The following is a 23,738-nucleotide window of genomic DNA, read 5'->3' on the forward strand; positions in this document are numbered from 1 at the left end:
GCTACACGACTCGCAATCTTTGTCCATTATGTTTGTAACCGCATATTGAACCACTCAGTGCAAGTAGAGAGTTATGTAGATAATTTGGTTGGACTTAACTTCCATCAAAAGAATTGTTCATTATCACTTCGTGCTATCTTACGTCCATGGAAGAATAATAAAATAATACACGTCTTTTTCTATCTGTGTTTTAGTGCATGCTTAAGATTTTTTAAATTCCTTTTGAATCCGCTGAATATGATTTTTTTTACCATTGCCCTTACATGATCAGAAAACAACTTTTTCTTACAATTTTCAATATTCAGTTCATGTTTTATTAGTGTAAATGCAAACTATATTCCTTCCGTAACAAGCACTTTGTTATTATATCTGAAGCTTACAAAAGCATGTTTCAATAGAGAAGCTATCAAAAAAATTAAACACGTGGTGCAGCGTAACACGTGGTCTAGCGTAAAAATAAAACGTGACCTAACCCTGTTATTGCAAATCCGATTATCATAATGATAACAAAGAAAATTTGCCTTTCACGTTGTATTCAAGTTGTTTGAAAAATTCGTAGAGTTAAAAACTATTCAAGTGATTTCGTTAAAATTTTTATTTTGCCATATAAAATTACATGCTTTAAAATGAAGTAAAAATTGTTTACCTTTCAATTCAAAATTTTTACTGTTATTTAATAAAATAATATATTTTTACTAAAATTTATTTTCTGCTTGGAATTATCTTTGGATAAAAGAATTTTATAATTGTGTGTAAAAAAATTTCAATCCGCTTAGGAAGTTTTCGTGTTACAGAGAAACACGAAGTAATAAAATTAACATTAAGGGGTCCAAACTTTGGAGTACACTCCTGTCCAAATTATTGGGACCATATTTTCCAGATTGTGGATTTCATAGCTCAAAATATCATCTGCACTTGTTAGTTAAAATATTTAAGGTCAATCTCTCGAACCATTAAGATTGAGTCCTAGAACGTGAGAACGTGAAGATCCGATCATTAAAGTAAAAGTTATTCAGAGTGGTCCGTTTTTTTGTGCCCTGTACATAAAAACTGATTTCCAGAGAGATATTTGAATGATGAATTTGATGGTAATTTTAACATGTGATGGTCAATTTTATTAAATCACCGATAATATTTAATTGAAGTTTTAAAAAAATTGAGTGAATAATGATTTTATTCAAGTTTCCTTTTGTAAAATATTTTAAATTTAGGAAACAAATGTTTGCTTCGTTAAATCTGAGAAAAGGAGTCAAATTTCACAAAAAATATCCTTTAAAACATGACGAATATTTTTTATTTTAATTGGCAGAAAATGTTTTTCTTCTTGCTTTTCATTAGCATGATGATAGTTTTTAGAACGTACTATTATGCATAAATTTATCCTTAAACCCAAAGTGATTGAATTCTATCTAATTGAGAATATCGTAAACATTATCTCATAAATAATTCATAATACTTTTATGTCTAAACTTTATTTTTGAATATAATAACTGAAATACTTTATTTCATCCTAATAAAAGTGTTTTGATTATCTAAGGCTTCATTCTAGTTTTAAAAAGTATACAGCTTTACCTTTCATTATTTAAAAAAACATATTCTGAACTATTTTTTAATGAATTCTGTATAAAATTTTCAAAAATTGTTATAGATAAGCAAATTAGCATAGCGTGCTTTATTTATATATCCTTAATTAGATACTTATTTTTAAAGAGAAAAGAAGTTTCATTTTTCTTTTAAAGAGAAAAAAGTTTCATTTTTCTTTAAATCCGAATAGCGTAGATTGAGTGTAGGGGAGAGTGGGGTCAATTGTAAAATTTTTTACTTAACTATTTTTAACTAACAAAAAATCCAATATATTATTAGTATTAATTGACAGACGAGTAAAGTAGACTATCCTCTACTAGAAAAAAAAAATAAATACCTAATTTTAAATGTTATTATATTAGTTATTAACAATTTTTGACAGTCGTGCACTTGTTACAATTGTCCCCACTTACGGGGTCAATTGTAACAGTTCATAAATTCAACTAAAACATAGTTAATTATACATAGTATCATAGTTGTGATATATTTCTTTATTGATCAAAATAGTAGTGATATTTTAGGAGTAAAAATAATAATGAGCAGAGACCTAAAGGGTTAAACTTTTAACTTTAAGGGGTTAAAAATTTTAATTTATGCTGTGAAAGGTGACAAATAAAATAATGCATATGCAACATAATATAAATGATTTAGGAAATTATTGGTAGTTCTTAAAGAGTTAAGAAATGGGTTTGTAAACATAGGATTATTTATTTTCAGCTGTTACAATCGTCCCTTTACTTATTGTTACAATTGTCCCCAAGACGCCATTTCAGCTTCATTTGTTAAAAACAATGCTAGTTAATTAGCAAAACTAATTTTTTTTTATTGAAATGTTAATTAAGGTGTCCACTTACATATTCGGTTACTAATTTTTATTTGTTTAAACAAAATTACTTTGTTACAATATAATATTCTAATACCAAAAAAATTACTTGCGTGGCGTGAAAATATCTTTTATGATCTAACTCTTTCAAAAGTACATAAAAATGATTGCCAGCAGGGGTGTACATGTAGATTTATTAAATACACCTTGTGCGCCACCTAGGAACCAAATCTAGAACCCGACACTCGAAATTTTTGCTCTGTTACAATCGTAGTCTGTTACAATTGACCCCACTCTCCCCTATTGTCCTGTAAGAAAATTTTAATCCATCTTCCATGCTGAAAATATTATTTTATTTGAATTTCGTTCTTAAGTAATTTGTATGAGCAAATAATATACTGAGTTGAGCTGAACAATTTGAATGTTGAATTTAATTACAGAATTATTTTAACTTAACTCTGAACTCACCGTCTCTTTCAATAACCATCGGTTGTTACTGACAACTTTATAACTTCAATGTAAATAACAGTTCCAGTTCTCAAACTCAAATATACTCAACTGAATAACTGAAATAAACTCAACTCTTGACTCGAAAGATAGGCTTATAGGAGAGTCAACTCAAGTTAAGTACAGACTAAAATGTGGGAGTGTCATTATCTTCAGACCAATTAATTGCTCTCAATTTTTGGTGGCCTCATAAAAATGAATGTTGCATTGAGTGCTATTTGTATGGGGCCTGACGACGCATTAAAGTTGAAATTACATTAATGGTCCACAGTACAGATTAGAAACTAATGTTCTACTTAACAATAAAATCCCAAGATACTCTAAATTTAGTATTCCTCTAAGTAACTGTGAACGACGCATAGCGTTTTAAATTAGACTGACGGTTTCAAAACTTATAACATGAAAATGATTAAAATTTTTCAAAAAAAGTCAAGAAACTAATGTTACAGTGCACACTTTTCCTACCCGAGTTCCTATTTTTTTAATTAAAAAAGTTTTCTACAGATGGCGCTGCAAGTATAAAATATTTAAATGAAAGAAAAACATCTGAAATCTGCTTCTTATTTTCCGAAAAGTTTAATTCACATTTACAAAACGTCCACAATCACTTGTAATCAGTGAGCGAAATTTTTATACATCAAAAAGCAAAGGGCAAAATTGATAGACAAGACTTAGCGCGTAATCTGTCTGAAAAGTTTGTTTCTAAATCCAGAAACTCAGAAAAACTTATTTCTTGTTACATGACTGTGTTGCAAGAATTTTTTTATTATCTCAAATGTCTAAGTTTAGTAAGGTATTATAAGTTTTTGAATACTGTCTGTATAATTTAGTACACTCTATATTTATAACACATATTATACAGGATATATTACGAAGAATATTATTAAGGATATATATAGCGATGATATAATATAGACTACAAAAAATTGTTTTGTTGTTGACTGTATTATATTACTTACCAGGTACCACTGATCTGGCCACAAGTAGTCATTAAACCTAAAACGTTCCTTAGTCGTCTCCCTCAAAAATTCTGGAGTAACTCTAGAAAAATCTCTTTTCACACGATTTTTTGCAATCTGTTGTTCAGCCCATTCAACCTAAAGTTTAACATAATTGGGAAATGATTGATATCAGACATTGAAAACACAATGTTTTTTTGAATGATAGTTAGCTGCTAATCGTTGGTAATATAGTATTTGTGTATATGAACTCATTTTCTGTTTATCAATTATTTTTTTTTACTTACACATGAACCTAGAGTTGTCAGGTCCTATTATAGGCAAAATGATTATTTAGGATTTTACCTGAATCAACAATTTCATGCATAATTTTCGCATCATACACTCGTAATCAAAGATTTGAGTTAGTGAAGGTAAACGTTCCCCCCGACGTTTATAGACATAGTTATAATATATGCACATATATACACATAACATTTCCATGTGGTTATTCCTGTCCCCTGTTTTGAGTATCATTCAAAAAAATTTAATATGTTGAGTTAATTGAAGGAAGAATTTCATGATAAATTCGGATTAAAAAATTTGAGTCAAAGAAAACATTTGCTCTCATTTGTTTTGGTCATTTGTTTCGCAAATCATTCTAAAAATTTTAAAATTTAGGCTTAAATGTAGGAAAAATTTCCTGATGCATTCGGATTCAAAGATTTGAGTTAATGATTGAAGAATTTTCATGTAGTTGTTCCAGTCTCTTGCATTTCGTATCAATCTAAAAAAATTTAAATGTTGGCTTCATATTTTGATAAAAATAATTAAGCTTTAAGTGTATTACAATTTTCAACAAAAAAAATTGAATTTTATTACCTAATTTGAAAAAACAATATTTTTTTTCGTAATTCTTTCCTTCTTTTTTTTCATGGAATTAAATGATTTTATTGCTTGCTAAATAGTTTAAGAACCTGCTGCAAATTCAGTGTTTTTAATTAATTATAAAGTGAATATTAATAAACAGAAAACATTGGCTAATAAACAAAACATTTAATAACGAAACAATTAGCGCATTGCTTGATAAACAAAACATTTAGTAACGAAACAATTAACACATTGTTTTTAATAAAAAAACATTTAATAAATGAAAATGAATTTAAAAAATGAAATAAAAGAATGCACCTCTTTAATTTGCAATAAACAAAATATTTATTCATAAAATGAAATCAAATTTAAAGCAAATTAAAATTTATGGCTGCATCTTCCCGACCTTGAAGTTCCTACATTATGAATAACAAAAATTTAGCTTATTTTATTCCACGTATAAACTCTAGACATAAGGCAATCATATTTCTTTACAAAAATGTCCTTTCTGAATTTTCTTGAAGAACTTGTTTTTCTAAATAATTAATAATAAAGCATGGATTATTATTTATGCATTTCGTCAAAATCAAATTGAATTGACGCTCTGGTTTCTCAACTCAGTAAATTTTCTCTTCATTAAATCACGATTCTGAGCGCCTTTTAGGCGGCCAATTAAGCGAGATTAAATAAATTAGGCATTCTCTAAACTGACGTCTTGTTGGTTTAGGCATCCAATCTATGCGGTTATGAGCACTATAAATAGGATCTTTTGTTTACTAATTTCAGTATGGTGCAAATGAAGTGCATTCAAATTGAAATTTAAGCTTCGCCGCTAGAGGCATTCATTTAGTAAACTTAAAAGTTCCTTCTCAGAAATAAAGGTGAATTAATAATGTATAAAATGAAACTCGAGTAAATATGAAGTTGTAACTTATCTATATTAAAAGGATGAGAGGAAATTTCGATAGCAGCTGAAAGAGGGAATTTTTACTTGATTTAGAATTGACTAGTTTATGAATTAAACTGTAGATGGTTCTATTTTATAAATATTTAAAATATAACATTATGAATGCTATCTTATAGTTCTGTTTAATAAAAAAAAAGGATTTTATTCTTTGCACATAATTATTTATTTATTTTTTGTTGTGTCAAATAAAATTAAGAATCAACGTAAATTGTGTGCAAGAGCTCACCGCATTAGTATTTTTAAGTTATTTGTATCCATATAGTATTTCTTTTGCTTTTAGTTGTGATTTTGCAACATGTTTCGTTAATATTGTGTAAGAAGAACGTTAATTGAAAATTAAAGAAAAATAAATTATGTGCTAAAAAGCAAAGTTAATAAAGATATGCTCTTATTAGTTTCGAGAACAAATACAATTATTATATCACTATACAACTATTGACGCCAATGATGTTTAATTAATTTTGGTAATAGGTTTAGTTTAAGTAAAGATGTGGTTTCAGTGGGTACAAAATATATTTAATGTAAGTATTCATAGTACTGTGGTAATAGGTTTTTTACGGTCATAGGTGTTAAGAAAACAAATGCAAACAAAACAAAAACAATATCCTAGTTCGTAAGTTTTGCGAAAGTTTTTTATATTTTTTTCATTTGTAAATGTCTTGCATTTCTTTTAAAAAGAGAGGACAAAACAGAGTTTACGACTACTACTGTTCAGCTCCGTAGCCTTGTAATTTTGAACCAATCTAGAAGACAAGGAAACTCCTGGATCTGTACCCCCAGAGGTATTGATCTGTTATGGGAACATGGAGGACTTTGAAACTCTACAGTTTTAACGTGCATCAGTCACCATTTACTATACGGGGAGTCTTCGGCCGGCAGGGATCAAATCCACGAACTCTTGGACATGGGCTCAGTGCCCTACCGACGAGGCTATCCCGGCCGTTGGGGTAAGTATTTATAAAAAATTTTACTTACGGCTATTTTGGTAAACAATTCAAATGTGCTAATGTATGATTTAAAAATGCGAAAGACGTTTAAAACAGCCCTGCTTGGTATATAGGTCGATTGTCAGCAGAATATACTCCTATTTTCATGAGTCATATGAGACGCTTTTCATTGTCCTATATTTTATATTATAACAATTAATGATCAGTCAAATGCAAACATATATGAAGTTGACGAAAGAAAATTTATTTGAGCATGAATGAAACTTCGTGTCCTTCAATCCCATTTATGACGCAAAGGGACGAGTGTCTTGACTCGAGACAATCAAACACATCTTCGTGGAGAACACTTTTTTTTCTGTTAAATTAAATTGATTTGAGTTACATGGAAAAACACAAAACAACTCCTCGGGTATGCCACCAGTGGTTTAATTTTAAATAAATTGTCTACCACAATGAAAAATTCGCATCAACACGAAGTGTTCATGCAGGAGTGCACTCTTCACCTGTCACGAGAACTCCTTCAGCCACTAGACTGCAGAGTTGGACAAAAATGTAATCGGTTGCATTTTTCTATTACAGTAATCAATTACTTGTAATGATAATAACAAGATAACATAATTTTGATAACAACTGTAATCGTGATTGCAACAAACAATTACAGTAATCAATTACTTGTAATGATAATAACAAGATAACATAATTTTGATAACAACTGTAATCGTGATTGCAACAAACAATTACAGTAATCAATTACTTGTAATCGTGATTACAACTGTCAAAAACTCTTATTACAGCTGTAATCGTGATTACAATAATTGATTACAGTAATCAATTACTTGTAATCTTGATTACGACTGTAATCAAAATTTTGATTACAACTGTAATCAGGATTCCAATTAATTGCAACTGCAAGTAATCACAACAAAAATGATTACGGGTAATTACGATTACAAATAATCAAAATATATGATTACATGTAATCATGATTACTTGTAATCTTGATTACAAGTAATTGTGATTACTTGTAATCAAACTATACGATTACAAGTAATTACAATTGCATTCTATATGCAAATACATTATGTAAGTAATAATGGGGATAAATATTTTTATGTACATAGAATGTACGCTTGCATGTACGTACAATTTGTGATTCATATATATACATATACAATGCATGCAGAAACGTTGTTTGTATACATAGAAAATATATGTATGAACGTACGTGAAAATAATGTTCAGATGTATGCATGCATTTATGTGCGTAAGTACATACATTGGATAAATTTGCGATAGTAGAGCGTATATACAATGTACGTTTGTAAATACACTCTACGTATTTACGTAAAATATGTAAGAGTGTTGTTTATAGGTACACTATATGCACATAGTTGCTTAAATAAGACGCATACATGTATGCATGTACATTTATATGTACAGAGATATAGGGTTTGTACACGCAGCATGCATACTTATATAACTATATACTTTGTTGATACATCTGCACATGTAATGTATGGATGTACTAAGAATGGTTAGATGTACATATATATATGTATGTACCTACAACGTATACATATACGTAATTACATTTAATGCATAAATACATGAGTACATTTAAATACATGTTTTTACAATGTGCACATAAATTGTGCATGCATTAAAAAAACTTTATTACAGTTAAGTTATTAAAGTTCGTTTTAAAGTTTATTCTAAGATATATAAAACTCAATCTCTTATTTTTTAAAAAGCAAACGATAATCTTATTTTAAATTCCTAAATTTTATTTCCACATATTAAATTAGCAGCTTTTTTGCTATCTATGAACTATGTTATAAAAAATTAATTCGTAGCGTCTAACATTTTAAGAAAATACCTGAAAATTATACTTTATTTAAAAAAATTTAAAATTTTACAGAACAATTAAAGCTGAAAACTAAATTTACATATCATTTGATTTTGTCATTTAGCTTGCTTGAGTCGTTATCAGTTAGCTTACATACATTTTATTTTATAAATTGTAAATATATTTAGACATAAATATATTGTACATAATGTATGTACGCATCTACAATGCATGTACATACATTCATACATAGTACATATGGATATGCATGCATGGAACATACGTGTATTGTATGCGTGTGTTTACATTTATTGGACATATATACATTGTACATGCTGCATGTATTGGGATTACATGTAAGTACACATATAAAATTTGTATGAAAGATTTATGTAAAATATACGTATGCACATATGTACAGTATATGTACACACATATGTACATTATAAGAACATTATATGCCTATTACATCATATGTACATTATATGAATGTACATCTGTACACTGTATGTATATACATCTGCACAATATGTGCATGTCAAATGTATGTATGTATGTACATATGTTATGCTTGACGAAAGTATGCATCTACATCTGTACAATATATGGACGTCGAATGCATGTATGTGTGTATGCATATTTATATTGTTCATAAATAAATCGTACGTGTAGGCTTGGGACATACATATATCGTGTATGTGTACACGCATACATGAATGGGACAAACATTGTACAAACAATGTATGTTCGCACAAACAGCAAGTATATACATGCGTACATGAACAAAGATATACATTTTACATACTCACGTTTTGCGTAAAATGCATACATTCGTTGTGTATAAATGTACATGTCTACACTGTTTGCACATGCATACGTAATTTTTATCTATATACATACGTACATATAATTTATACATACAATGTAAGTGAATGTATATGTGTGTAACTAAAATGTCTGCACATATGCATTTATCTACCTATGCATTAGATAAATTCATATGTTCATGCATTTTGGTTATATTCATTCGTACATGCTCTGCATGTAAATAAATGCAAAATGTATTATTATACGATACATTATATTATCTACTGTGAAATATAATTATATGTATTTATACAATAGTCTTGTAATCGTATATTTAGATTACATGTAGTAATAATTACAATCAAGATTACATGTAATCATGATGTAATCATATATTTTAATTACTTGTAATCACGATTGCAAGTAGTTGATTACAGTTATTGGTTATGTAATTAGGGTAATCAGGATTACAGCTGTAATCAAAATTAAGAATGTGTTTGTAATCATGATTACAAGTAATTGATTAGTGTAATTGAGTATTGTAATCACGATTACAGTTTTAATCATGTTGCAATCATTATTACAAGTAATTGATTACTGTACCTAAAAAATGCAATCGATTACACATTTGCTCTACTCTGATGTAATCAAAAATTATGATTACTTGTAATCGCGATTATCTGTAATCGTGATTACAAGTAATTGATTGCATAGCAGTAATTATCTGTAACCAATTACAGTTGTAATAGATTACTGAAATCGACGCCCAACTCTGCTAGACTGGCATGCTGACTATTACCGTGGCAACGAAAATAAGCCATTTCTAATAGGTGTATGAGTTAACCTTTTCGTATTTCTTTGGGTTGGGAGAGATTATCATTTCTTCTATTATAAGTGGTTTCACTGTTTCCATATGAGATGACAACCTACGACTTTTCGACGAAAAGAGTTCTGGTGATAGCTAGACAGTACGAAACATCCAGCCATCAGAAAGTGTGAGATTATATCCTATAAACAATTCCAGTCTTCTCAAGACATTGAAAGATTGGAATTTTGATTACTATTATTGCATGTGTAAAATGTCAAAAAATATAAAAGATTTTCACAAGAAAAGAATCTGTTTTCAACCTAAGCAGTGTTGCTACATAGTCAAATATAACCTTTTCAATGAAATTGATATTACCATTGATATTTTATCATAGCTGAAAAGAATAACACACTGAACCGGACAAACAATGGTATACTTTCATAAGATCTAAGAAATTAGCAGCATATTTGAATAATAACGCAATTTGTTAATATAAAAACGTTAATATAAAGTATATTTAAAACAGTACACATAACATTTACACATTATAATAATAATTCAAATAAATTAAGTCATTTGTAGTTGGAACAAAATGTTTATAATTGAAACCTGTAGCTAAGGTTATATTTACTCTGTGATCATCGGCTAGCCTCTTAGTTAAATGTACGGCATTTCTTCTAGATCGTTGAGGATGATTAACTTTTCTCATGAGGTATGTGTTTGGAAATCCCCGCAGCTGAAATATTAGGAGAAGTTGCTAAATACATATTAAAATAAAAAATTTAATTTAAATGAAAGTTAGATGATCAGTACTTAGTAATAATACTAAAAAATAATGCATATTTATTAAACTGCGTTCTAACACATAAGCTAAATAAGAAAAAGTATATCTGTTTTCTTTTTTATCTGCTAAAAGAAGCGTATGTCACATCATTTTCGGTAAAACGAATGAGGAGATTTTTTGCTGATAAAAGAAGTTAATTGTGCAAAAGTTATCTGTACTATGCATTTCGTTTTTGTCTGGCAAAAACACTTGCAAAAGCATATCGCTTATTTTTTTTTTTAAGTTTAATTTTAATATTTCCTTCCTCTTATTTCGCTAGTCATTTTGTTCCCAGTTAACTATCTATTAGTTTGTAGGTTTACAGAAAGTAGTCAAAATTTTGATTGCTGATAAAATGGCGCAACGGTTTTCTAAATGATTTGAACCATTCAGGAAACTATCGAATTTTGTATATGCCAGCACTAGGAGAGAGAGGGTTAATTAAGCACTCTTAAAAGCTCTTATTAAGCAAAAAAGAGCCTAAATTTAGATTGACTATAGTTTAGTGATAAATTTAAAGTGTAGAGATCAGAAAACCATTTGAACCTGGAATATCATCAGATTCAGAATTGAAGTTAAATTTTGATTAATTTTTAATGGAGAAAAAGTGATAAATTCATTTTCGAGTATCCGATTACCTGGAAAAAAGAATTCAGTCAAAATCACAGTGTTCTAGCTAAGCATAAATGAGTCGAAAATCTGATGGATGATAATTTTTTGGCGACGGTTTTGCAATAAATTTTGCTTACTATCAGGAAAAAATGGCAGCTCGTATTCCCTTTCGACGCAGTTAAAACGTAAATGCCCTAGCTGGTTTAAAAGGAGTTGAAATTTAGATTGACGATAAATTTTTTGACAGTATAATATCATGACAAATTCTACTTACAGTGGTCATGGAATAATGGACACTTATATAGCCGTTCAGCACAGGGAAGATATGAATGCTTTAGCTAGTTTAAAAAGGGTTGCAATTTTGAATAGTGATAAATTCGAAAAAATAACAATAAATTCTGCTTCTGAGAATTATTAAACTTATGAAAATAGCGAAACTTCAATTTTTTCAATTTTTTAGAAAAGAACGTTGTTATACTTTGAGATACAATTTTTTATATGCAGATTATATGCAGATATAAATTATACATTCGGCTGAAATTTAAAAAATCGTTTTCTACATTCTGAAGAAATAAGCCATATCCCAGTTGAATTGTGAATCTTTTAACAACATTTTAAATAGAAATTTAAATTAGAACGACTTTTGAAACTCCGAGTCATTTATTGCGGAAATTTTCATTTAAAAAGTAAAAGATATGTATGCTATGAAATTTATTATTCTGGCAGATTGGAAGACGGATAAGTGTTGGTCTTTGCTTTACGGAAAATATTCCAAAAGGCAATCAGTTTTTAAAGATCTTATGAGCAAAAATGGTTTCGTTGGATTTTGAAGGTGGCTTATTTCACCATTCATATAAATTTTCAGCAATTTTAACTGAACAACGGTTAATATTTGAATTTCTGACTACTGAAATATCGATTTAGAAGAAGACACATAAGCATTAGACGATATATAATAATTTGGCGTTGCTAACAAGCGCTGTTTTTTAAGGTCAAGATAAAATTGTTTAACTCTTTTATCCTGCCAGACGAGATAACTAGTCTTTCAAAAATATTCACATTATTGTTAAATGAGTAAGTATTGTCATTTATTGCAATTGATTATTATTTTTTTTCATTAAATTAAGCAACTATTAAAGAAATTTGTGTTTTTGCTTTAATTTCAGAGCTGCAAAAAACTCTTAGCTCTGACAGTAAGACAGATGTGCACCATTACCCCATTTTGCTTAATAAAACCAAAATATTTGGTTTTTAAATCACTCATTTAAAGATTTTTCATACGGTAAGTGATTTAATGAACATTTCATATGGTAACGGTTTACCAGAAATTCTAGTTTTCAAAATTATATTTCTTTATTATACACTCATTAAGTACAAAATATGAAATTGAAAAGTAAATTAAATGGTTTTTAGTACTATAATAAAATTTCCAAGTTTCAATAAACTTAAAAATTTTATCACATTTAAAATCCTATTTTATAATTAAGTTTACCAAGATATTACCAATAATTACCACGTAAAAATTACCGAGCTTTTTTGAGTTCCTATGGAGCCAAACTTATTATAAATTTCATGATATGCAGTAGTCTTAACTGCACATTTTTTCGTAGTTTACGAAAACTACATCCTATTGGAATGTGGATATGTCTTATCTACAGCCTTTTTAACTGAAATGTAAATCAGAACAACAATAAAAATCTGAGTTGTTGATCATTTAAATTTAAATATTTTCCTTTAAATAAGCATTTTTGAGCTTCGGAAGGATGTTATTACTCCGAACATTCTAAAAAAAACAGATATAAAAACCATTTTTCAGGAATAAACTGATTTTCAAAACATTAAGAAACTGTTGAACAACATTATAGGAGTATATTTCAAAAGCATATTCCGATTTAGAATTTATGACACTGATGGTTTTAGCAGTTGACTATCTTAAAGATTTGATACAATAATTAAATCTTAAGTATAAAATGAAAAATGTTCTAAATGATGTTTTTTACTTAGTAAAAAACACGAAAAACGTAATTGTTTTAGCTTTATTAATATATCTTGAAGGTATATTTTTTTTAAAGATCTGCAAATCATGTTTTTTTTTCTGATCTTGAAAACATTTTTTCAAGCATAAGAGGCAGAAAAAACATTTTGATGATAACTAAGTGTTTTTCAAGATAATGTGATTAAATACACAGAAAGTGGAAGCAATATAATTTTTTTACATATTGTTCGCTGAAAAAAACTGCATTCGTCTTTCAAAAAAAATGCTTACTTAAAATTAATACAATTTTTTTTGTTTGAGTAATAAATTAACTTTTTTCAGGCAATGCTTTTAGAATGAAAAAGGGTTTGTTTTGACATGCTAAGTGGAAAACTATTAATTTAATTACTTTGCTAGAAAGAAAAAAAACCATTTTGTATTAGTAGCTGAAACCAGAATAGCAAAATGTCACATTTACGTTTAATAAAAGTTTTTAAATCTCTCCATGAAATTATTATAACTTCGAAATACTTTTAATTTTTCTTCGATATTATAGTGAAAAACATTCTGATAATTTATAAAGTATTTTAAGGTGCGGTCTTTGTGAGGCTTTAATTTAATCTGAAAATCATTTTAAGGTGAAGAAAAAATAATCGTAATAGTGAATCATTCACTATTAAGTAATCAACAATATTTTAACACTTAATGATAACTTTCTCAGGTTATTCTAATCAATCTTTGCTTTCCAATGTTTTAGTTCCATACCTAATAAACATATTGCAAAAACGAATTGTTAACCTCTTAGCTAAAGGTAATTGAAACTTATTTGCTATGTATATATGACATTTCAGAAATTGAACATAAACGCTTCAACTGTTCTTTTCTTTGATTGATAGTAAAAATACTTCTGGGACTTCTATGACATTTATTATAGATTGCCCATGAGTGCAGAATTACAGAAAGGAATGTTTTGGAGGAATTACGTGAAGTATTAATATAAAAATTTAGATAATTTGATACATTTTATTTAAGAAGGTAATATAATTTTTTTACAAAAAAATATTTTTTCATTTAATTTTTACTACGATTACAGTATATCTCATACTATTATAAAGTCCAAAAGTATTAAAAAAATATCTGGCTGACAAATGAATAACCATGAATTAAAGACCATGAATAAAAGAAAGAAAACATATAAAGAGATAAATTAAAATAAAAAAATACGAGATTTTGAGGCAAGAGAGCTGATTTTTTATAGTTTTTGCTTTTGATTTCGAGTTTTATACTAACCAGTTGCGGATACTTTAATTTTGTTAATTTATGCGTTGTTGTTAAATAAATGTGTTTTTTAGAAGAAAAAAATAACTGTTTTTTAATATAGCTTGATTCGTTATGCTATAAATATTGTTTATTCATGAATCACATTTTAAGCAGGTAACAAGGGGCTGTTTTAAAAAGAGAAAAAAAAATCTTTAAAATATTTTTAACAACCATACTTTTTTTTATCTGGTAAAAAAAGAGAACTCATGAGCAACCCATAATTAAAAGAACTATGTTTTATACAAATCACAGATTTTATTCGATTATGATGTTATCCCTCAAATAGTCATAAAAAGCTACAGATTATGGTGATTTTTTTCAAACTCACTCTTGAAAACAATAAATGGTCAATATGTAACATAATGCAAATTTCACAACATTCAGCCGCGTTACTATTCAAATGAAGAGCTTTGCAGATGTCAAATTAAGTGTGACGGTTGAAAAATGTGACATTTTGGCTTTAAAAATATTTTATGATTAGCTAGCTGTTTGAACTTTTTTTGTAGCCTGATGTCATAAGAACAGCATGGGTTTTAATGACAAAAAATGTGCCAGATTTTTTATATTATTATATTTTTAAATGCTGATAAACCTAAATTTACTCTCATGTTACTTAGACCCATTTTATATAAACCTACTAACAACCTCAAGAAGTCCAAAATTCCGAATTTTAAAAAAAAATTATGGTTAGCTAAATGTTTAGATTTGTCTGAGATAAATAATTACATTTTTAAATCACTAAGCTATCACTTAGAACATTTCTCTTTAATCAAATGAAAATTATTTAAAGATAGAAAGTTTGAAAATAATAGCTATTTTTATGGAAAAGAATTCTATAAAAAACCTCTTTTAAACAAGATCTATTAAATATTATTGTTTATGAAAGCTAATACCAAATAAAACATTCAATAATTTAAGTTTTAATCAAACATTGTTTTGAAAGTATTAAAAAATTTCGCTGAAAAAGTTAAAACAAAAAACTTTCTCAGAAAATACTCCAAAAGAGAAAATAACATTTTAAACATATTTTTAAACTATGATATTTCAAAAACTATTTCAATTATTTATTTAGCAGATTTAGTTTATCTGAATTAAAACAAATTCTAAACTGTCTTTGCAGAAATAATCGGAAATCCGTTTAAGAATTAAGTACTTCAACGAACTGTTAGTGAACGGGATTTAAATTTTTAAACTTTGTACATTTAAATTCATTTGGACAAACTTAACAATGTGCTGCAGTCGAACCTCTCTTTAACGAAGAATAAACCTGCAAACTTAGGTCTAAAAATAGAAAAATCCATTTGCAGTTTACTAAACTTGAATGCATTCATTTAGAGATGAAAAGAGCTTCCTCAAAAAACATTTTATTTGTCATGTATTAAATTCCGTAAGCAAATTCAACTTGAAGTTGCTGGTTTTCTCAATATAATATTTTACAACTTCGATTACATTGTTGTATTTTGAAATTTCAGCAACTTCAGCAAATTAATTTCTCGTATTAAATTGATTTCTACCTTCGGTTGAATCGTATTATTTTTTGAATGAAAGATTAAATTTCTTTCTTTGCATTCATTTTTCGCAAAATATTTTTTTTATTAAAGGCAGTGTTAATAAAACACATTTTTTACTATGCGGCAGTTCTCAAAAGGTATAGGATCATAACACCGATTAAAATATTAAACTCTCACAACAAGTAAGTTTAAATTCAATTCACAGTAAAAATTTTAGAGTAAATTTAAAATTCCTCTACCCAGTTGAAACAATAGTATAATCACTGTTCAAAAATTGTCTGAAAAACACTTTACTTCGGGTTAACACAAATGAGCGTCCAAATGCAATTTCAGGCTGTAATTTAAATATAAAATGTTAAAATTGAATAATCTTCCACCAAACTCTCGGGCATTCACACTATACGAGAGAATAATTTTCACTTCCGAAAACACCAATATTAGCGTTCTTTGAAAATGAAAATTTTAAAAAACGTCAGTAGAATACCACCAGAGTTTGTTTACAATCTAGAATGAGCTAACGAGCGTTTGCTGTTGCTTTTTACAAGCAAGAATTGCCCGTTAAAATATGCATGCATGTTTTTAGTTATTTAATTAGGTTAGTTATATTTTAACTATTAAATATCTGAGAACTGTTAATTTACATTGAATTAGTGAATGATTTTATAATGTATAATTTCAATCCACATCCGTTCTATTAAGCCTACTTCAAATTTGTCTTAATATTATTTTCTCTGTGCTAAGCGAATGTTTAATTCACAAACTATGTTTCTATGTATGTTTCATTCAAATACAATTTACAGGTGGGTTATTTAAATCTAAGAACTTAAAATGGAATAAACTGCCAACAAACTCTCTCGTATTCACACCATACAAGAATTATATTCACTTCCGAAAACATCAATGCTTATGCGAATTGGAAATGAAAAATTTATGAAGCGCCAAGTAGAATACCGCCAATAGTTCATCTGCAAACTAGAATGAGCTAACGAGCGTTTGTTGTTGCCTTCTGCGAGCTAGAATTGTCCGTTAAAATATGTATGTATGTTTTTAGTTGTTCAATAAGGATAGTTATATTTTAACTTTTAAAACTCTGAGAACTGTTAATTTATACTGAATCAATAAATGAATTTATTAATTCAGCATTATATTCAGTATTACTGAATAATTAATGTAAAATTTCAATCCACTTCCGTTCTATTAAGCCTATTTCAAATTTGTCTTAATATTATTCTCTCTGTTATAAGCGTATGTTTGATTTTCAAACTAATTTTATTTATAGAATAAGTGTATATATACAATCTGAATTAATTATTAGATTCTTATACTGGTAAAAAATTTCCTGTTTCAGCAACTACAAATCAAAGCAAAATCATGAACCACCGATTATGATTTTTCACACTACTTGGAGTAAAGAAAAACAATTAAATTTATGAAAAGATAATTCGAAAATAAAAAAAGTTAGACGAGTTGATATTTTTACTTATAATAGTATATAGTTGCATATAAATATCGATATTTACCGCGTATTTTAAGCATACATTGGTGGTTCATAAATATTACTTTTCTGAATCTTTTGGAGCTGCTTGCATTGCCCTTTTTATCACTATGTGTCTTACATCACTTTTTAAATGTTGTAAAAAAATGCTGTTCCCTTTAAAATTTAAAACAATTCAGAGAACAATATTTTTTTCTCTAGATATATTTAAAATCTATCAATCTTAGCTGAAAGAGGACCTGCGGCATCTGCTATGACGCAGGCTTTCGTCCTGCTCTATTATTTAACGTGGACAAACATAATAGTATAATAAAGAAAGAAATTCTAAGAGGAAGGGTTTTTAAAATTTTCCCTAAATAAGTGTAAAATGGAGATGTGAGATACATATTTTCTACGAGTCATTAAAGGAAAAATTAGAGTAATGCTTTGCGCAACAAAAAAAATAGTGGCCCCTACTTTGAAATACTAAGAGATATCTTCCTCCAGACAACCATACAAATTTAAAACTGTTTACCATGTAACATTTTCAAGGAAATGCAGCCGTGTGATTGGCTTCTGAACTGACAAATACCACGATCTACCCATGATGACGTCACTTGCAGGCATCCAATTGAAAAAACATTATTGCGCGTGATTTTGCATCATTTCCTGCCTTCATTTTGGAATATTGATGCATATTGTGAGCAAAATAAACTTTTCAAGTATATAATTATGCACGCTTTAAATATATCCTTAATTTGGTTAACATAAAGGAACAGAAAAAGAAAAAATATATATAAGTTTGAATAGGAAAAAAAACTTTTATCCGTCATAATTGATTAAAATTATTTAATTGATTAGTTTTTCCTGATACATATCAATTTTTAAAAGAATCTAAAAACTATCTCTATCTGTAAAAAATGTAAGTGTTCTTTGTTATAAAACTTAATAAATTTAAACACGCATGAAATGGGAATGAATAAACAAACATGCGCCGGTATGTATTATTAAAAAATAACGACAAAAATCTAAATTCCATTTTACCATATTAACTTAAATCCGATTAAAATTAAGTAGATTAGTTTGTAAAATTGCGATTTTAAATGCGTAAGTTTCCGTCTTTAATTCGGTAATGATTTTTAATAAAGTGGTAAACGATTGTGAAATATGCTTTCCTACATTTTGAAATAAGTATTAAAATGTTCTTTTATTTTTCATTTGTCAAGATGACTTTCTACTCCATATTTCGATTCTTAGACAATATTGAAATTGCTTTTAATGAACTTTTGAGAACAGCACATCAAGCAATTAGAATAAGTAATAATAGATTTAATTATGCCCTAATAGCATTAGATTAAATTTTATAATTAATTAGAAAGATGTTTACAATTGATTTTAATGAATTATCTATAAAAATATAAAGCTCCATTAAGGAAGAACAAATGTAATTTTATGAGAAGTAGGCAAGGGAAATTAAAAATAAGATAGTTCAAATATTATCTTTTTTTGTTCCTTTAGGAACTATGCAATAGAATTTGATCAAATTTTAGATATTTTGCATTTAAAAATATTTTTAGTAAGACTGTAAAAAAATAAATGCTTAGTAAAAAAATTAATAAATTTTTAAAATGTTTTTTATATAATTACTATTCTGAAAAAGATTTTCTTAAGAGCTGTAAAAAGTTTTTAATTCGCTCTATTAATGTAATAATAAAACCAAATATATAAATATATCCCCCTAAATAATTAACACAAACTATTCATTTAATACACGGACAAAAGAAATCAAGTAAAATTACAGTACTGATTCTTAACGACATTTCCAATGAAAGAAAAATAATAATTCTTGTTACTAAAACCTAAATATGCGATATTAAAGTATTTATTAGGTAATTTTTTTTTCATATGGTAACGGTTAATGGGAAATTCTTTTTTTCTAAATTTTAGTTCTTATTACCACGCATTTATTAAAATATACAAAACTGAAAAGTAAATTAAACTGGATAAATGGATTTATGCCATGCTCTAAGGTATCATGATAAAATTAAAAAATTATAAAACATATACCGAAATTTATCCCATATTATAAAATTAGTTTTCCATATTAAAAAAAGTTAATTTTACAAAAAACGCTACCAAAGAGCTTTGATAAAAAGTACTGAGCTTTTTGGTGCCCCCATAGAGTGAAAAATTTTTACATTTTAGTATATTCTATTAGTTTTGTCAATAATTTTTTCTCGTAGTGTACTGAGTGAACAGTGTATTTTCCTCAGGGATTGAACCTTACCTTGGTATGACTATATGCCTTTAAACGTTATGTACTACAGTGTCAGGAATTTCAGTATTTAACACAATAATTTTTGTTATATTTACTAAAAGGTTTCGGAAAACTATTGATCCTAAATTGTAAGAGTTCAAAAACAAAATTTTACGCTTTCTCAAAAGCAAAAGCTTCATATACCTCGACTTCTATAACTTTAAAATAATGTAAGAGAAACACTTTTTAAGACATGCAAAAATCATGAAAGATTTTTTAAAGGAATTTTATACGTTTAATTTTATACGTAAGTAATAACCTTTTTCTTAATTTTTCTATGAACTAAGTAGTAGTATTTCGTTTTATTTAGTGTTGTATTAAGTAAATTTTAATTTCTCTATGTTTAAAAATCGTAAGCTCTATTAATTTTTTGGTTGTTCAACGTTAGATAGCATTTTTTTTATGCATAAAAACTATATTACTAACAAAAATGCGATGCAAGATGCATAGATTATGGAATAAAAAAATAATTTTCGATACATTAGAAAAAATTCCAGATCAAATTACTGTAAAAAATACTGGCACCCTGGGTGCATCATCCGTAAAATCCATTTTACTGCTTAGGTTCAATTTTATCATAAAATTTCATACAGTAATTTTAACAGTAATACTTATTTAATTGCAGTAATACAGTAATATTACTGTGAAAATTACAGTATGTCAGAATTTTTTTTGTTTCGCACAGTTTTACGGTAAAATATACCAGCGCTTGAGTGCCGGTTCTTTTTACCGTAATTTGATTCTGAGCTTTCTGCAGCATAATAAGTCTGAGAATTATTAACTGGTAAATCTGCAGTAAAAAAATACGCTGTGAGCAATCTCTGCATGTCACAGAAACGATGAAGTGAAGAGTTGAAATTTAACGTTTCGCTATCTATATATATATTTCTCTTACACGGCGACAAAAAAGCCTCATTACAACTCCCCGAATGGCAATGCTAGAAAATCGACCAATGATTGCCGCTAAAAATGTCACATGCTAAATCTAGCTGCGGTGGCTCAACATATAGCCCTTTTAAAAACAGAAACTAAAATAACCAGGGAGAGCATGAACATTCTCACCAAATGTGATCTCTTCCGAAATTCACCCTATCAGCTGCGGCAATCTCATACTATTAAGCTAGGCAGAAGTGAGTAGTCTTTGTCGATAGATCTCTATTTTAGTATTTTGTCGAAAGCGCTTTTTTTTCACGAATTTATTTGACGATTTTTGATTTATATCACGAATTTATTTGTTTTATTATTGTTATTAGTTACTCATTGAAAAATGAGTATCAGTCGTGCTGTTGCGCTTTAAGATTTTATACTATAGCACATTTCTAATAGGTTTAACGAATTACATGTCATTTATCTGAATTCAAATTTATTTTAATGACTTAATATTTACTAAAAAGATGTAATTTTTTTTAAAGAAAAGTTTTTAAATGGATTTGAATGATTGTTTTGAATTCTTAGAATTTTGTGCATTTGCAATGTACCTAAGTTAGTAGCGAGCGAAGCGAGCTTGGTTTGCGAAGCAAACCATATAAGATTGTGTAGCAATTTTCGGGGGTTGGCGAGCGCTAGCGAGCAGGGGGCGCAGCCCACTAGTTTCTATTAATAATCCTAATGCTAGTTTTTTTTTTCAGAGTTGGTGTTTCTTTGAATGTTGTTGAAAGTTATTCATTTTTCTTGTAATGAATAATGACTAATCAATCATCTTTGTAAAAATATTTATCTCCTTCGAAAGCATTGTTTCATAAGTTGCGCTTGATTAGACGTCAAAATTAACGAAAAATGAATAGAGATAGCAAAAAAAAAATTTAAGAAAATATGAGAGAGGGAGTCGATGTTAAATGATATAAATTTTAACATTGTTTTTAAATTTTAAAAAATACAGTGAAACTTTTAGGAAAGATCACCTCTGTGTAGCTACCTCCTCTACTTACGACCACTTCTGAAAGACACGGGATTTTTTCTATTGACTTTGTGTTGAAGAAAATCTTTAGGAGAGACCATCAAAACCTCTACCAGTGACCGAGCAAACCTCTACCCAAATGTGGAAAAGATCAAATAAGGAAATACAAAAATACCAAAATAAAAAACATTAATAAAGCAAATCAGTAGATTCAAATGCGTGTAAAAAATATTTGTGAGTGGTTCTTTTTTAAAGAGCCCCTTTTGATGGTCTTTAAAAGAGTTCCAAAATCTCATGTCGCAGTCAGAGAGAGCTAAAGACTCATGCTGTCAATGATTTGTTTTTAGAGTTGAATGTTAATTCAGGCAGATAAAAAATATTAAAAAGATGAGATAGAAAAGCTGCTTAAGAAATACTAAGCAACTCAAGCAAACAAAAGTCATTTTATTTTTTAAAGCAAACTAATTTTTATGATCTAAAATTAAATGCAATCCTAAACAAAGGCAGAATTGTTTATTTGTTTAACACAGTTCTAACATTCATAATTGGCAAATTTGTTTTTACACATAATTTTATCAGCAGGGGTCCTTTATATTGACGTTTAATTTTTTCTCATCCACCCGATTTTCATGACGTCAACATAAGTGGCTTTTCTGCTCTAAGGAAATGGCACTGAATAAAAATAAAATCTCTTGCAAAAAATCAGGTACCTTCGATAACAAATTTTAAGTCAATGGAGGTAACTCCTTGAGAGTGAACAATCTCTATTAATGACCATTTACTGTGGAGCAGAGAGTGGTCACTTCCGAGAAGTTTCACTGTATAGATAGATGCCTTAAGAGAGCTGAAAATCGTTTTCAAGTTGAACTGTCATATAATAAAATAGAAATACCGTTGCACATTGTTAACAAGTAGAATTGCTTTCTTTTACTGCAATTTATTGAGTTGCACTTTCTGTTATGTCTAAATATTCCTTTTTCACATTCATTTTATTATTTTGCCTGTCTATGTCTATTTCGTTACGATTAACATAGTAACAAGATAGCCTTACATGAAATTGTAATAGTTATATATTTTACTAACTCAGCTATTTTTCTTTAGGAGTGAGAAAAAGTAAGCAATCAATCTATTAGTACTGAACCAAATTACGAACTCCTGCACAAAACTGAAAGACTTATATCAGCACAATTGATAAAACTAAAATAATTTTAAAAAAATTTTAAATTATTATTATATTTTGTCCTTTCTGGTGGCTTTACGTTCTTAGATTAGGCAAAACAAGCTTTTAGTATCTTATTTAAATTTTGAGGCATTCAGTTTGCGTATCAAAATTTCCATTTCTACATTAATTTTGCTTTTCAATACATGAAAAATTATATTTTTTATTTCAATTACAGTTTAATTCAAATTATTTAATTTTGTAGAATCACGCTTTGAAATCATAAATGGTAACAAAGTAAACACGTTGTTTCAGATAACTTTGAAGTTGTTGTTTCTATTGCCAAATGCTAATGACAGCAAGCCTGCTTGTCAAACCAAGCGAATTTTAAGGCAGAGGAATGCTTTTCTCGTTTTTCCGTGGCGCCATCTTTGGCCAAGAATACGATTTTAGCCACACACGCATCACAGCCCATTTTACAACGTAGACCCATTCATACACGCATTCATTCATCCACCTATCGCAATTTTAACCTGAACTAGAGAACGATAAA

At 28.2% G+C, this 23,738-nt stretch overlaps 1 protein-coding gene across 2 annotated transcripts in view; it reads right to left on the minus strand.

Annotated features, from left to right (window-relative positions):
* LOC107452277 (neuroendocrine convertase 1) overlaps positions 1-23,738 on the minus strand; it is an 84,345-nt gene that overhangs the window by 37,108 nt on the left and 23,499 nt on the right. Inside the window, exons 2-3 of one of the 2 annotated variants that reach the window (XM_043042632.3) lie at positions 10,729-10,833; positions 3,874-4,011 (exon numbers count right to left, since the gene is read on the minus strand). In XM_043042632.3, coding sequence (XP_042898566.2) covers positions 3,874-4,011; positions 10,729-10,833 — 243 coding nt within the window. The remainder of the gene's footprint in view (positions 1-3,873; positions 4,012-10,728; positions 10,834-23,738) is intronic. The other variant, XM_071183351.2, reaches the window with a different exon arrangement.

Source organism: Parasteatoda tepidariorum, chromosome 7 (genome assembly GCF_982258835.1).
Source record: "Parasteatoda tepidariorum strain Cologne lab strain chromosome 7, Ptep-v5.0, whole genome shotgun sequence".
Lineage (NCBI taxonomy): Eukaryota > Metazoa > Arthropoda > Arachnida > Araneae > Theridiidae > Parasteatoda > Parasteatoda tepidariorum.